This window comes from Rattus norvegicus, chromosome 2, assembly GCF_021556685.1.
Source record: "Rattus norvegicus strain SHRSP/BbbUtx chromosome 2, alternate assembly SHRSP_T2T, whole genome shotgun sequence".
NCBI classification, from domain to species: Eukaryota; Metazoa; Chordata; class Mammalia; order Rodentia; family Muridae; genus Rattus; species Rattus norvegicus.
In genome coordinates this window covers 132,321,037-132,337,461 of record NC_141535.1, presented here as the reverse complement: position 1 = coordinate 132,337,461, position 16,425 = coordinate 132,321,037, and the positions used below count along the sequence as shown (strand labels likewise).

The following is a 16,425-nucleotide window of genomic DNA, read 5'->3' as shown; positions in this document are numbered from 1 at the left end:
CTCAAGTTCTTGATTGATCTATAGGATCCAATGATTGACTGTGGCTCTTCATATCCTATTTCATTCAGCCTCTGTGTAAAGCCTCTCAGAGGGCAGATATGATAGAATCCTGTCTAGATGTTCCATATAGGTTCTGGCTTCCTTCCAGGCAGAGAGAGATTTGGGCTGAGGAGTGGAGTGCAGATCTATGGTTGCAAGTTGTGGTATGGACTTCAATCCAGGAGAGGCAATTTGAACAAAGAGTAGGTTTATTTCTTTGCTACAGGACTCTGTTTCTTTGCTTCTAGTCTTAGGTAAGAAAACACAAGATCCTGCATATAGGTTCCATGTTTGAGCCAAGATTCTGGCTAGATGATAGTTTGGGAAATTTCTATGGAAATACATTCTCAACCAGTGATTCTTAGCCACCCTAATACTGTAACACTAATATATTTCCTCATGGCTTGGTGACTCTTAACAATTACATCATTTTCTGCTCTTCACAATTAAAATTTTGCTGATATGAGTTATAATGATAAATGGATAGAATATCTGATAAGGATGATACATGATATGTGACCCCCAAAAAAGATTATGACACACAAGTTGGGAATCACTGGCCTTAACTGCTCATTTTAAACAAAAATGTTTATCAAGTACTTTCAACAATGTACATCGCCCATTACTTTTCTATTTTATTTTCATTAAAAAGGACTTCATTAAAAACATAGATGGAAGCTTGCTGACATCTGATTTATATGAAAATTGGCTTAGCGTCATGGATGAAGGGACTGTGGCTGGAAGAATTACTGCCATCCAAAGGTAATGATAGAGCAAGCAAGTAAGAAACTGCACCAATATAGAAGCAGTGCTTTTGTAATGTACATAGGCTTGTGTTTACAGGATTATAAGCTGAAATGATATCTCATGCCAAGAGATTTCCTTAGCCCAGACATGCATTGCCACTTTTTAAACATGTTCATTTGTCAAGCTAGATGATAGAATCATCGATGTAATCCTACCTGGCAGTTTTCTCCTTTATAACTGTCATGGTTTAAAAGACAGTCTACGTAACACATTGAGTGCATGTCATCCTAGAGTGAGATAAATTAAAACTATGTGCATATAATACCAGTGGATTCTTTGCATACCAGTATCATTGCCATTGTATTGTGAATATTTCACCTGTTAAATATATGTAATTGATTAGAACATGAAGCTATTACTGAATTCTTCTTTCTCAACTATAACTACCTAGAGAAGTCTGAGACAGGTATAGCTTGACTTCTTTGAATTACTTTCCTGTGTGATACTCCATAGACTGATTTCATATGTAACAAGAGCTTTGAGTTCCCACTGCTACCCAGGAGCCCTGCATCTGCCTTGCTTGAAGCAGAAGCTTTTACAACTGAATTGTGTAGGTTCACCAGTTTTATTTCTGCTCCATATGTTCTAGATTGTCACAAGTGTGTTACATGGATTCATACTACTTTAGATATAAAATGTATATCCATGGAGGCTAGAAAGATGGTTGGCTGTTTAATAACACTGGATGTTTTCATACACAGAACACACATGATTTACAATAATCTTCATTCAGTCTAGTACCAGTGATCCTAACACCTTCCTCTGGCTTTTGCCATTTGCAGTCATACAACTATTATTTAGAAATTCATACATAGTTTTAAAATATTTTCCAAGATCCTCCACAGAAATATGATTTCAGAAAATATTTTATGTAATACTCTAGCTATATATTCTTACTTCTTTTGAATTCTGATTATATTATGATATGGTCTACACAATATTTACCATGTTTTTTTCTGTGCAGTTAGTTTTGTAACTAACATTAGTTTTCAGACTGTCTAACATAAAATTCTCCTTTTTCTTTGTTTAGACTTTTACTAAGGATCCCACAAGAAAATTTTAGTGTACTAAACCATCTCATTTCTGTATTAGTAATAATCAAAGACTCATCCATGAATAATTTAAACAGTAAGAGATTATCTATCCGCATAGCTCCTTATGCGCTTTGGGATCGGACTAGAAGGGGATCATTGTTTGGGAGTGATATGTCAATAAAGGTAAGAGGATCTGATTTTTGCCTTTGGGAACAAAATTCTCATTGTGATGCAAGAATTAGGAACACTTTGGAAAGATCATTTCTGTAAAAGGAAAACCTAGGGTTGTATTTTTTTCTGGAGTGGGGTGGAATATATATTGATCTATTTCAGGAAGATTTGAAAAGGGAGATTGATAATGTATTTCAAAGTAAGTTAATAATTTCATTATTTCTTTGTTCTTTCTTTTTTCTTTTTATATATTGATTGTGGCCAATATTATGTTTCACGTATAATGGTTGTCAAAGAAGACCAGAGTGAAGATTATGAAAATCCGTATTTCCTAATTATTTTTTCCAGTGTATCCCTATTTTGGAGATTAGAATAGTTGTATTTCATAGTTGTGAGAATATTATATCATTTCATATTCACATCAAGTGAATTGCTGGTCGTGTGTGTGTGTGTGTGTGTGTGTGTGTTTGTGTGTCTCTGTGTGTGTGTAAATGAAGAACTGGTGTGTGTATGTTATTTTGTGTAATTTCCATTATTTTAGAACTAACCTATTTTAAGTACAGTTTTAAACACTCAGGTTTTATGTACCTATTAATTTATGATAAACAGATACATTAACATTTTCACTAATTTACTCTATATCGAGATTTCAGGCCCTTCCACTAAGTCCCTTCTTCACAACCACTTCCTACCTCCATTCTCCTTTACTGCAAGAATTTAGACGTGACATTCTTACTCTTATATATAAATTCGCAAGAGGAATAAATTCACCTCCCCTGGAAGCTAGACAGAGAAGCCCAGCTAAAAGAAAGTAATCCAGTGGTAGACAACAAAGTCAGAGCCAGTGCACACACCAAAATTTAGGGAACCTACCTGAGATCAAGCTGCACATCTGCTACATATTTAGGGGACCTAGATCCTGCCGCTAGTGCAGATGAAGGGGACGTCCTACAGATTCAAAGCTGAAGGATCACAATGATTAAAGGCTACAGCAAGGTACCTGAATATAGACGAAGAGGCATCTCTAAGGATTGCAAGTATTGAGGGAGTGAAAATCCAGAGGGATTGAACCAGACCAGTGATTTAATTCAATGTACATCTGCAAGTAAACTGTTTGGACAAAAGGCTATAATGTCTGACACCTTATGGCACATCATGTCTCACACAGTGCATTTTTGAAAATGTTTTCTAATTTTAGTTTTTTTAATTTTTAATTTAAACCTACAATTTAATTTTAATCTGTGAAATTAGGGATGGAGTATTATTACCAAGGGATATATGGTAGGACTGAAAATGGAATGTGATTACTTAATAGTATAATGTGAAATTTACAGAGAATAAATAATGGACATATATTTTGAAAAGGATAAAAGGCAATAAACAGATAAAAATGAAAGAAAGCACGGTACATGTTAACTAATACTTCCCAGGGATTAGGTCCAGAGGAAGGAAGACATAGTGATGTTACACAAGATGGATGAGGAGAGCCTGTGTGACAGCATGAATAGGATTCACATCCAGCAATCTACTTGGCTTGGACTAGAAACATACCATTTTAAGTTACTTTTTAATTACCAAGCTACTGGAAACCTAAAATCCAAGCCTATATCAAATTGCATGTTAGGTCTAAATTAAGCAATAAATACATTTTTCACTTTTAATAACTTTTATGGACAATTCTTTCAAATATATACTGTTGCATGATCAAGTGTGAAAACAAAGAAATAAAGCTATTCTCTAAAATATGCATATAATATAAGACAATCCTCTGACTGTGATTTTCCTAAGAATCATTTCTTTCCTGTCCTGTGCAGAACTGCTCAAACATAAACTTAGGTGCATCTTTGGAAGAAACATATGTGATGAGTAGAGTTGACTTAACCTATGCCATCATCTCAGAACAAAAGTAACTTATCAGTGTTGTCAATTTAAGAAGCGTCATAATTTTCTCTTATTGCTGAGACAAACGTTGATGAAAAGCAACTTATAGAAGACAGTTTACACTGCGTGATATACTTGCAGTTACCAGTTAACTACAGAGAAATGTCAGGGCCCAAAATGAAACAAGATAGGAACCTGAAGGCAAGAACAGAAGTAGAAGCTGAGAAGGAGTTCTCTCTCCTGTCTTGTATCTCACATCTTTCTTTTTCTGACTAAGAGCTAAAGGGTGGCACCATCCTGGAGATCTGGGCCCTACAAATTGCAAGTTTAATCAGGACAATATACCTTAGAGTTTTATAAAATACATCAATCTGATGGAGGCATTTTCTGAATTAAGACTCCTTCTCACCAAGTTATTCTTTCAGTCCCTTTCTATTGCCTTACTAAAGTACCAGGAGCAAAAACACCAGCAAAAGAGTGCACATAGGGGAACCCATAGGTCCAGCTTGATAGAAAATTATGACACTTCTTATATTGAACAACACTGATATGTTACTTTTGATAAGGCACAGGATTGCCTTATTGGGCATCACTGGGAGGGTAGCCCCTTAGTCCTGTGGAGTCTTGATGACGCAGGGTATGGAAATGCTTGGTGTTGAGGCAGGAGTAGGTGGGCCAGTGAGGGAGAACAGTCATAGAGACGGGGTGGAGAGACAGGGTTTGTGGAAGGGAAACTGGGAAGGGGGATAATGTCCAAAGTGTAAATAAATAAAATAACAAGTAAAAAATAAAACAACAATGACCAGAAAATCTCATTGAAGTGTTTCTTAGAGACTTAGAAATGTTGAGGGAGTATAGTCCTTCAATGTCATGACAGAGGAGCATGGCTGTGGAAAGGCAGGACAATCAAACAGGATGCTGAGACCTGATGGCCCGTATTATGGGAAGTAAACCTGTAGCAGGGAAAGTACATTGAAATTGGGCACCTGTATTTTGTAACCCTAATCTAAGCATTGTCATATGTCCATCAGGGGGGCCAAGGGACTTAAACCACCAGAAATCTGTCAAAAAGTGTATATTGCCATGCCTGGAATTAGAGTGGCATCCCTTTCAATCCATCACAACGAAACCACATACAGCCCCAAAAATTCAACAAACCACTGTCATCAATTTGATTCACTCACAGTTTTTGGCAGCATGTCAGTTCTGAAATTTTGTTTGGTTGATTAGTCCTTCTATTCCTTGCAATCTATATGAAACTTTAACAAGTTTTAGTAAAATGCAAAGAACTTAGAGTCTCCATTTCTGAGACTTCATTTCATGGGTTCCTATCTGTTTGTGGCAACTGTTATTTTTCTCATAATTTTGGATTTCATTTTTAAATTTCCATTTTGTAAACTATGTGAAATGACACTCTTGAATTTGCCTTGTGTATTACAGATATCTCTTATGCAAATCATGATTGACAACTATATTCCAATATTTGAAAATGATAATAAATATTGCTCTGATGGACTAAAGACATCTGCTGATTTCATAAATTCTTCAGGAAAATCACCTATTATGAAAGAAGTCATAGGTGACCACAATGGGAAAACCTGTGATGATGAAGAATTTGATATTTCATATACTATCCTGTAGGAGGAAAGTCCTATAGGTAAGCCAAGATTTAGTTAATCAACAAATGAATGGAATGATAATATCATTACCTGATTTCATAAATTTGTAAATCTCATAGCAGCATTGGGGCACAAAATTTTATTAGAGTACAGAAATTTTTTAAAATGTTTCATTAAAATATGCTTATATATATATATTTAATAAATATATATTGAAGCACATATATATACTCACATGCTTATATATATCTATATACACAGAGTTATGTATGGCTGAGTATTTAGCACCTATAAAAATCCCACAATATTGTATTTCTTCTCATGGTCCTTAAGTCATAGGGAATATCATCCATATGAAATTATTATTTTTGATAAGATCATTTGGAAACAATTATTTGATTTATATATCCATTACACATTCTGCATACTTAAGCCCTGCACCACCGTCAACATGCTCAATTAGCCTAGTGCAAAAATACTAATGTTTTTTAATTTCCTATGAGAGACACACTTGTCAAAGATTAGCTCTGGTACAAATATTAAATTGCATGGGATCAAGTACAAAACATATGTGAAGAATGATAGAGGCTAAAACACACGTGATCATTAGGTAGTAACACACATACATATCCATTGATAACTAAAGTAATTCTTTGTATAGACTTAAGAAAATATATTGAAATATTACCAGTATCTGAAGTAACATGAATCTATCATCTGAGAATATTTGTCTAACAATGACATTTTTTGTTTCGTTTAGCAGGACAGAACAAAACAACCACCACATATAAGTGGTAGAGTATGACTGAAGACGTTCTAAGGTCATTCTATTCTTATGTTCCTGTCTACCTCCCACTAAATCATAGCAGAAGATATTATTACAAGATCCTACTTCTGCTTTATATTTCACCATATTAGTTACAAATAGTTTCCCTAATTATTCTTATTTTATGCTGTAGTTTATATATTTGCTATTATAATAAATTTTATTAAATTGTGTTATTGCTTACACTACAGTGTGCCTTGTTCATGATTCTCCATAGTCTTTGGAAAATGGCATTTTTCAGTCTCTGCCTCTACAGCCCACTTCTAGTACTAGTTTTCCCACCTCAGTTACCAAAGTATGGCCAGAAGCTAATGACATTAAAAATCTCTCAGAGTTATGCCTCGAATCCAGTGCCATAAAAAACTAAATAAAATTCCATTAACAAAATTAATCATCACACTTGTTGAAATTAGAGGTGGATTATGGTTTTTAGAATACACAAAATGACCTGAAAACATAAGTGCCTTAGCAATTGAAATGTGAAATTAATTTGGGTTATAAAAACATACATTAAGAAACAAGCAAAACTGGGTATTGTAGCACCAGCATCTCTAGACCAGAAGCTTCTACCTGGATGGAGAGTAGAGTTGGAGACATTAAGAAGTTAAGAGAAGGCATTTGGCCAGAATTTCCTGACATGTTGTTCAGTAATGATTAAAAAGAGATCTTGTGACAGAAAGAGAGAGAGAGAGAGAGAGAGAGAGAGAGAGAGAGAGAGAGAGAGAGAGAAGAGAGAAGAGAAGAGAAGAGAAGAGAAGAGAAGAGAAGAGAAGAGAAGAGAAGAGAAGAGAAGAAGAGAAGAGAGAGAAAAACGCTGGAGGCTCTTAAATTTCAATAAGCTGAAAGCTGCATTACATACACTCAGAAGTGCACAGAAGCATACAGCATATTTGTTGTATCTCTCTTCATAACCAGAGACCTCAACATGAAATATTCTTTATTCATGGTTTGTCTATCTCAAAAGGGTCTTAAATACATTGGAGATATGGAAATCTTAGAGAAAACCTCCAGTAAAATAATTCATAATTTCCATAATTACTGCTTCTTGGTCCCTCCTGATAGGAGTATTATTTTAAGTTCAAAATGTTTTCATTTATTACTATTATTTTTTCACTTTTATTGAAAATTGATTTATAGCGCTGTAGGCTGAATTTTTGTCTTCCTTCCCTGCAATCTCTAATTCATTTGAATATTGTTTTATATATGTATTTATTTATATATATATCTGCATCTAAAAATATGATTACGAGTTGAGAACATTTTCCTGTGTTTGTGAATATGGTTTTCATGAAGTTAAGTGTGTATTAGACAATCAATATGCAGATATTTGCTGGAAAAATTAATATTCTGGTAGTCACCTTTAGCTGCACATAACTTTTGAAACATGAAATTTTAACTATTGCCTTAATACTACATTGATACTGCTGTTATTGTGGTTTTCCACCTAATTTTATGAAAGGAAATTTCCAAACAGACTTTCAAGTATGCTGACTTTTACACTAACCCCCCTTCTACAATGTTCCCTGAGCTCCAGAGAGTTTAGCCATAATGTACATAAATTCACTAGTGGTAGATTTTCCACAATTTCCTTATTTCTTCATCGTTTTCTGGAATGCTCTCCGTTTTCGGTACAAAGAAGCTTCTTTGATGATGGATGATGACCCCACTTATTGATGGAAATAATATTAATATGTAGAATGCTGTAAGGAACTTGGTGACTTAGTAAATTTATGTGATAAATATTAAGGTTTATGACCTCAATAGCTCCTTAAATCTGACTAGATTTTTTTGTACTAGCCATGATTTCAATCATTTTGAGAGAAATTCTTCCAATTGTTCAATATTTCAAGTGATTTTTCCCAAAATATGATGCTTTCGTTAGCACTTGGATTCCTGTCAAGTTTCGGGGCTTGAGTGCCTGTTGCCAAATAAAACTTACAGGGATGTCTCAGCAGGCAACTGATTCTAGATGGATATGTCTAGAAACCTCTATCTTTAAGTCAAGTTTCTAAGGTAGGTAAAACAGTATGTAGGTTGGCATGTTAGGAAAGCAACTGATAGTTGTACCCACCTTGAACACCTATGAAATATGACAATAACTAGTATGGTAGGATATCAGTATAGGTGCAATAAGTGACACTAACAAATCAATTGTAACCAACTGCTCTTTGAATAGACTTAAATGTATTTTCCTTTCCACAGAATTGAACTTTGTTCTGGGTCTTCCATTTGCTTTCTCAGAAAAAAATGTTATTCCAAAGTACCCCTTTAAATTTCAACATTTTATGTCTTGATATTTCTCTTTAAGACTATTCATGTAAGTCCTTTCACTTGTCCAAATCACACAATTTCACTCCTCTATGACAAGATAAATTCATTTTCCTAGTATAATATAAAATAAATATATGATTCCTTCATTTTTGGCTACTTATTTTTCTTCTTTCCACATCTGCAATTAGCTTTCATTGACTGTAGTCTGAAATGTGAAAAGTTGATATTGCAAGTAATAAGAGAATGCTTTCCATCCTGAGTTAAGTGAAGAACGTTTAGCAGTGATGGCCTTATTTTTGCAAGGATGGTAATCATTCTATTTCCTAGAGTTTCCTTAAAGTGTGTGCTGCCCATCCCTAGGTACTTATCAACTATTATGGAACCAATGGCTTGCTGTGCACATCTTAGGTCATACTCAATGGAGTCTTGTTTCGTATAGCATTTGTAAACAAGTGGGAAAATATTACACATGAATGAGGCCAGGGGACACACATTAGTAGTTAAGTAGTCAAAGTTCTCTTTCTGAAGATTCTTTGACAGTAAACAAAAGTGACCCTAAATGTTCCCTTAAAAACATTAACTGAACAAGAACAACACAAATGAACATGTAAAACTAAGAGGGACCTGAAACTTACACAAAGAAATGTAGGCAATTACATAGTGAGCAAGTGTATACAATTGTATCTAAAACAAGTGTATTTTTTGGATGTAGGAGAAAGATGAAACCCCTTTTGGAATCCAAACTGATAGTCTGTTTATTATTGATTTGAGACAGTTAATGCTTAGCGTTATTAATGAGCAGTATATATGAGTCTTTGATATTTTGTTGCCATACTTTTCCCCCTTTTTTAATGAATGGGTACAGGGTTATTTATCATTTTTGTTCTCTTCAGTATATACCTTTTCTTCAGACTGCTGTTTTCCTTTTGTAGACCAAGATTGTTAATGAGAAACGGCGTTCTGTTAATTACATTATGTAATGTTTCAAGAGCTGGGTATTTAGCTCAGTGGTAGAGCGCTTACCTAGGAAGCACAAGGCCCTGGGTTAGGTCCCCAGCTCCGAAAAAAAAAAAAAGAAAGAAACAAAAACATTATGTAATGTTTCTCCCTTTTGGTTTATATGAATTATACTTTGGCTCAAAGTCTAGGCTAGTATCTGTATTCTTTGACAATATGGAGGAGGTTGATCCAGGCCCAACTATATTTTACAATGTCAATTGAAATTTCAGGTGTTGTTCTAATGCAGTCAGCTTTATATGTGACTTGGATTTTTTTCTTTCACAAATTTTTCCAATTTTCATTCCCTCTTCAGTTAGTCTTTTATTATTATGTGTCTACTTGATGTTGTCTATGCTTCTAATAGTTTACAATGTATGTATCTCTTTCTGATTTGGGGGAAATTGTTCTCAGACAAACCCTATACAAATTGTTATAGTAGCTGTTTTATTCTCATGATTATTGTAGTGTCCTGAACTTAGGAATTAGGAACCCTGTCTTACTTGGTTCTGATTGGTAAATAAAGATGTTGATAGCCAGGGTCTAGGCAGATTTAGGATGCTTGGAAAAAGGACCAGGGAGAAGGAGGCATGGAGATTCACCAGGACAAATGCAGTGGAGAGAGGTTCAGGACAGAGAAGCAGCTGACATTTAAGAGGCAGAGAAAATGCTGGCCCAGGGGGGGCTGCCCAATGGGGTCCAGGGCAACAAAGACGAATATAGACTTTAGCAAGTAATAACGTGGGGATATCAGAGGGGACAGTTTAGGCACTTGTAGGTTAGAAAGTCCTCTCGCCATTGAGATGTTAAAGGCATATAAAAACAAAGACTCTTTGTATCTGTCTTTCACTTGAGAATAGGAAGCATTGGGGTTGGTAGGAAGAATGTGCATCAGCCCATTAGCTTTTGGGATCACTTGAGTAGGATTTGCTGGGTACAGAAACAGATATTGTTCAATGTGTAAGTGATAACTCACTCTTATAAATTAATTGGATATTCCTGAATGTAAAACATGACCTATTCCTTAAGGTTAAGTGGTGGGAAGATCTGGATTCCTAGCAGAGCTGCATGATTTTTGCCCTAGCTGCATGGGTTTTGGACTAGGACTAAAGACTGTGCTAGCTTGGCATGAATAATTCTGGGGTTCATGCCTTAAGACTGGGACACACCCAGGTCAACCTAGAGATATGAGCAGTGGGCTATTGATTCATCCACTCTCTCAGGTTCTGCAAAAGCTTATGTTGTGAATGCTAAGAGCTCCTGCTGTGAGAAGGCAGGCAGCAAATATCAGGCAGTTGCTGCTGAGGAGAGGGCAGGACACTGAGAACAAATCTAAATATAATAGAGAAATGGAGGAGTTGATGGATATTTAAGACTTTATCCTTAGCAAGAACTTGGGTTCTTTAAATGAGAGTCCTACAGGAATCCTAGGCTTGCTTATCATTGCATATGACACTGTCAGCTTGAGAATAGTCTTATAAAGTTAATAGAAAACACTTAATTGAAATTAAGTAGGAAAAGGTATTAATTCAATTCATGTAAAGAGGAAGATGATAAAATATATATTTATACCTCTACAAAAATATTAATCCCCAAAGGGGAGAATGAATGAAAATTCCTTGTTTTTAACTATGTATGCATAAATAAAACAACTCAGGCCTTTGATCTACAAATAAGTTAGGGGTGGAACAGCAAGAAATTTGGAGGCCTGCTTTCTCAACAGATATTATTATTTGTTTAGAATTGCTTTAAATTGTTTTGATTTCTAAAACCAAGATAATTATAAGTTTGGTGGTTATGGTATTACAAATCTACTGTGACAGAAGTCATGATAGAGGAAGCCTAAAAAACAGGTGGCTGCTAATATGAATCAATCTATATTTTTAATGATTTTGTGTGGCTGGGCCAAGGACATGCTATTTAGAGAAAGAGGTTTCATATTTGTGTTAACTGAAAATAAGAAAAGGTTTTGGATCTCTCCCAAAGAGATACAATTAGATAAGATATAGCAAGACCCCCTGAAGATTTTGACTACAAACAGGAAAGAAAAATTCAAGAAGACCAAACAGGATAGGTAAGATGATATCCTGATTCCTTCACATGAGCAGCAATAAAACTGTTTACACATAAAAAAAAGTTTCTAGGGGCTGAGGATTTAGCTCAGTGGTAGAGCGCTTACCTAGGAAGCGCAAGGCCCTGGGTTCGGTCCCCAGCCCCGAAAAAAAGAACCAAAAAAAAAAAAAGTTTCTAGCCAAAATTCAGCTAAAACTATCCAATAAATCTCATTGGTTACAGAATCCTTAAGAATTAGCATGCTGTATTTCACATAGTATGAATGGTGATCTATTACATTTGGTTAGTGTTCAAATTAATTCATAAAAAGACAGTTGTCTTTCATCTTCTCAAACAGGGAGCAAAAATTCACACTTAACTGATCTGCGTACTTTGCACAATCCATATGAATATCTTTATATTACTAAAAATTTTGTTGTAAGATCCTTATATTGCAGAAAGAAACACCAAGTTGCTGCTCTGGCAAGACACATCCTTGGGGATGCTGAAAAGACCTACTCTTGAGTTTTCCTGACTGACTCTGCCTCCTGATGCTGTTTCTAGAGACTTGCTTCAGGAATAGCTACTGATTTCTGATGAACTTGTTTCAGCCAGGATTTCAGAAAGATCATCAGAACTTTATTCAAGCCCTAGATTTTCTATGCATGAAAATACAGCATAAAATATATGTATTATTTTATATACTTACATTTCAAATGCTATCTCCCTTCCCAGTATCATCTCTGCAAACGCCCCTGTCCCTACCCCTCTGCCCTGTATCTGTGATGGAGCTTCCCAACCCATCCACACACTACTGTCTCACCACACTTAGCTCTGCCAAGACAGGGTAAATTAGCCATTCATAATTTTGGCTTCACTTGATATCTATCATATTGTTCTGGACCAGAAGGCTAAAGACAGATGCTCCAACTTTATAAGAAATACAGACCATGGTCAAGGCAGTTAGCTATTTGTACTAATTATATAAGTTTTGGAAGCAACATATATGTGCTACTTACATATTCAGGCAATATTTAACTCAATCTCATAGCTCTGATGAGGTTAAAGAAGAGTTATAGTCTCATAATCCAATTTAAGGTGTTAAGCATTAAGGAAGATATTCTAGATTAGACAGGATGATTTTCTGGTGATAAAGCATGTTAAAATCAAAATATAATTTAGGTAGAGAATTATAAACTTTTTTATTGGATATTGTTATTTACACTTGCTCCACTTTTCTATAAGGGTTTTCCCTTCCCCAAACAACCCACCCCATACCATCTCCCTGCCCTGAAATTCCCCTATACTGCAGGGTCCAGCTGTAGAAGGAAAACCATCTTTTCCTCCCGTTGGTGCCCAACATGGCCATTTTTCTGTTACAAATGTAAATGGAGCCATAAGTCTGTCCATGTTTATTTTTTGGGTAGTGATTTAGTCCCTGAGAGCTCGGGTTGATTGGTATTGTTGTTCTTATATGGTTACAAGGCACTTCACCTCCTTCAATACTTTCTATAACTCCTCAATTGGGGACCCTCTTCCGAGTTCAATGGTTTACAGCTAGGATTCGCCTCTGTATTTGTCATGCTTTGGCTCTCAGGTGACAGCTACATCAGATTCTTGTCTGCATGTACTTCTTGGCTTCAATATTGTCTACTTTTGTGACTGTATATGTATGGGCTAGATCCTGTAGGACAGGATATGAATGGCCATTCCTTCAGTTTCTGCTCCAATCTTTGTCTCCATAGCTCCTCCTATGAGTACTTTTGTCTCGACTTTTAAGAAGGACTGAAGCATTTTCACTTGGGTTGTTCTATTTCTTGTTCTTCATGTACTCTGTGGATTTTATTTTGTATAATTTGATTTTTTGGAGGCTAATATCCAGTTATCATTGAGTATAAACCATGTGTGCATTTTTGTGATTGAGTTATCTCACTAAGTATGATATTTTCTAGTTTCTGTCACGTGCTTATGAATTTCAAGTTGAACATTTCATTAGGTAGTTCTCAGACATTCAATATTTCTCATCAGAGAATTTTGTTTAGCTCTATACCCATTTCCAGTATGGGTATTGGATTTTTAGAGTCTAAGTTCTTGAGTTCTTTGTATATATTGGATATTAGCCCTCTATCAGATGGAGGACTGGTAAGGATCTTTTCCCAATCTAATGGTTGCCATTTAGTTCTAATCACAGTGTTTTTTGTTTGTTTGTTTGTTTGTTTGTTTTTGTTTGCCTTACAGAACCTTTGCAGTTTAATAAAGTCCCGTTTATTGATTCTTGATCTTAGAGTATAAGTCATTGATTTTTTGTTCAGGAAATTTTTCCAGTACTCATATCCTCGGAGACCTTCCCCATTTTTTCTTCTATTACTTTCAGTGTATCTGATTTGATGTGGAGATCCTTGATTCACTTGGACTTGAGCTTTACATATGGCAATAAGAATGGATTTATTTGCAATCTTCTATATGGTGACCTCCAGTTGAACCAGCACCATTTGTTGAAAATGCTATCTTTTTCCATTGGATGATTTTGGCTCATTTGTCAAAGATAAGTGAACTTAGGTGTGTGGGTTCCTTTCTGGGTCTTCAGTTATATTACATTGATCTACCTGGCTGTCTATGTGCCAATAAAATTTAGTTTTCATGACTATTGCTCTGTAATACTGCATTAGGTCAGGGATGGTGATTCCCCTAGGAGCTCCTTTATTGTTGAGGTTACTTTTCACTATCTTGGGACTTTTTTTATTACAAATGAGTTTGAAAATTGTTCTATCTAATAGCTCTAGGAAGCAATGAATTGGAATTTTGATGGGGATTGCATTGAATCTATAGATTGCTTTTGGCAAAATGGCCATTTTTACTATATTCAATCCATGAGCATGGGTGATTTTTCCATCTTCTGCGATCTTCTTCAGTTCTTTCTTCAGAGACTTGAAGTTCTTGTCATCCAGACTTTCACTTGCTTGGTTAGTGTAACACAGAAGTAATTCATGTAATTTGTGGCTATTTTGAAGAGTGTAATTTCCCTAATTTCTTTCCCAGCCTATTTATCCTTTGAGCAGAGGAAGACTACTGATTTGTTTGAGTTAATTTTACACCCAGGCACTTTGCTGAAGTTGTTAATTAGGCATAGTTCTTCTCTGGTGGAACTTTCAGAGTCACTTAAATATACTCTTAATCTTTTGCAAATAATATTTTGAATTTTTCGTTTCCAACTTGCATCCCTTTGACCTCATATTGTTGTCTGACAGCTCTAGCTAGGACTTTGAGTACTATATTGAATAAGTAGTGAGAGAGAGGGAAACCTTGTCTAGTCCCTGGTTTTAGTGAAATTGCTTCAAGTCTCTCTCCACTTAGTTTGATGTTAGGTACTGGTTTGCTGTCTATTGCCTTTACTATGTTTAGGTATGGGGCTTGTATTCCTGATCTTTCCAAGGCTTTTATCATGAAGGGGTGTTGAATTTTGTCAAATGTTATCTCAGCAATTAATGAGATGTTCATGTTTGTTTTTTCCTTTGAATTTGTTTATATAGTAGATAAAGTTGATAGATTTCCCTATATTGTACCATCCCTGCATCCATGGAATGAATCCTACTTAGTCATTATGGATGATCATTTTCATGTGTCCTTGGATTTAGTTTGATAGAATTTTATTGAGTTTTTTGCATTGATATTAAGAGGGAAATTGGTCTAAAGTTCTCTTTGTTGAGTCCTTATGTGGTTTACATATAAACATAATTGTGATTTCATAGAAGGAATTGGGTAATGCTCCTTCTGTTTCTATTTTGTGGAATAATTGGACAGTTTTGGTATGAGGTCTCCTATGAATGTTTGATAGAATTCTACATTAACTTATGTTGTCCTGATATTTTTTTTTTGACTGTCACTTTTAATGACTGCTTCTATGTGGTTAGGAGTTGTGGGACTGTTTAGGTGGCTTGTCTGATCCCAATTTAATTTTGGTACCTGGTATCTGTCTAGAATAATTGTCCATTTCATCCAAATTTTCCAGTTTTTTTAATATAGGTTTTTGTAGTAGGATCTAGTAATTTTTTTTGGAATTTCATCAGATTCTGTTGTTTTGTCTCTCTTTTGATTTATGATTTTTTTAAATTTGGATACACTCTCTATGCCCTCTGGTTAGTCTGGTTAAGGGTTTATCTATCTTGCTCATTTTCTTAAAGAACCAGTTCCAGGTTTTGTTGATTCTTTGTATAGTTCTTTTTGTTTCTACTTTGTTGATTTCAGGCCTGACTTTGAGGTTTTTTTCCTGCCTTTTACTGCTCTTGTGTGTATTTGCTTCTTTTTGTTCTAGAGCCTTTAGGCGTGCTCTCAACCTGGTAGTGTATGCTCTCTCTAGTTTCTTTTTGGAGACACTCTAATCTTTTAGTATTCCTCTTAGCATTGCTTCCATTGTGTCCCATAAGTTTGGGTATGTTGTGTCTTCATTTTCATCAAATTCTAAATAGTCTTTAATTTCTTTCTAATTTCTTCCTTGTCCAAATCACCATTGAGTAGAATATTGTTCCATTTTCATGTATAAGTGGGATTTCTGTTGTTTATATTGTTATTGAAGACAATTCTCATTCTGTGGTTATCTGATAGGATGCATGGGATTATTTCAATCTTCTTGTATCTATTGAGGACTAATTTGTGACTGATTCTATGGTCAATTTTCTAGAAGGTACAATGAGGGGCTGAGAAAAAGGTATATTCTTTCATGTTAGGATGA

The 16,425-nt window shown here is 35.2% G+C and overlaps 1 protein-coding gene and 1 long non-coding RNA gene across 4 annotated transcripts in view; one reads left to right on the top strand and one right to left on the bottom strand.

Moving 5' to 3' along the window:
• Nucleotides 1-6,565, top strand: part of Tgap1l3 (GTPase activating protein testicular GAP1 like 3) — a 61,591-nt gene extending 55,026 nt beyond the window's left edge. Inside the window, exons 27-30 of one of the 3 annotated variants that reach the window (XM_087637225.1) lie at nucleotides 692-801; nucleotides 1,877-2,063; nucleotides 5,373-5,589; nucleotides 6,315-6,565. In XM_087637225.1, the coding sequence (XP_087493351.1) occupies nucleotides 692-801; nucleotides 1,877-2,063; nucleotides 5,373-5,573 (498 nt within the window). In that variant the 3' untranslated portion in view covers nucleotides 5,574-5,589; nucleotides 6,315-6,565. Of the gene's footprint in view, nucleotides 1-691; nucleotides 802-1,876; nucleotides 2,064-5,372; nucleotides 5,590-6,311 lie in introns of all 3 variants that reach the window. The other 2 variants (XM_087637212.1, XM_087637218.1) reach the window with 2 other exon arrangements.
• Nucleotides 1-16,425, bottom strand: part of LOC102555656 (uncharacterized) — a 348,348-nt gene that overhangs the window by 152,162 nt on the left and 179,761 nt on the right.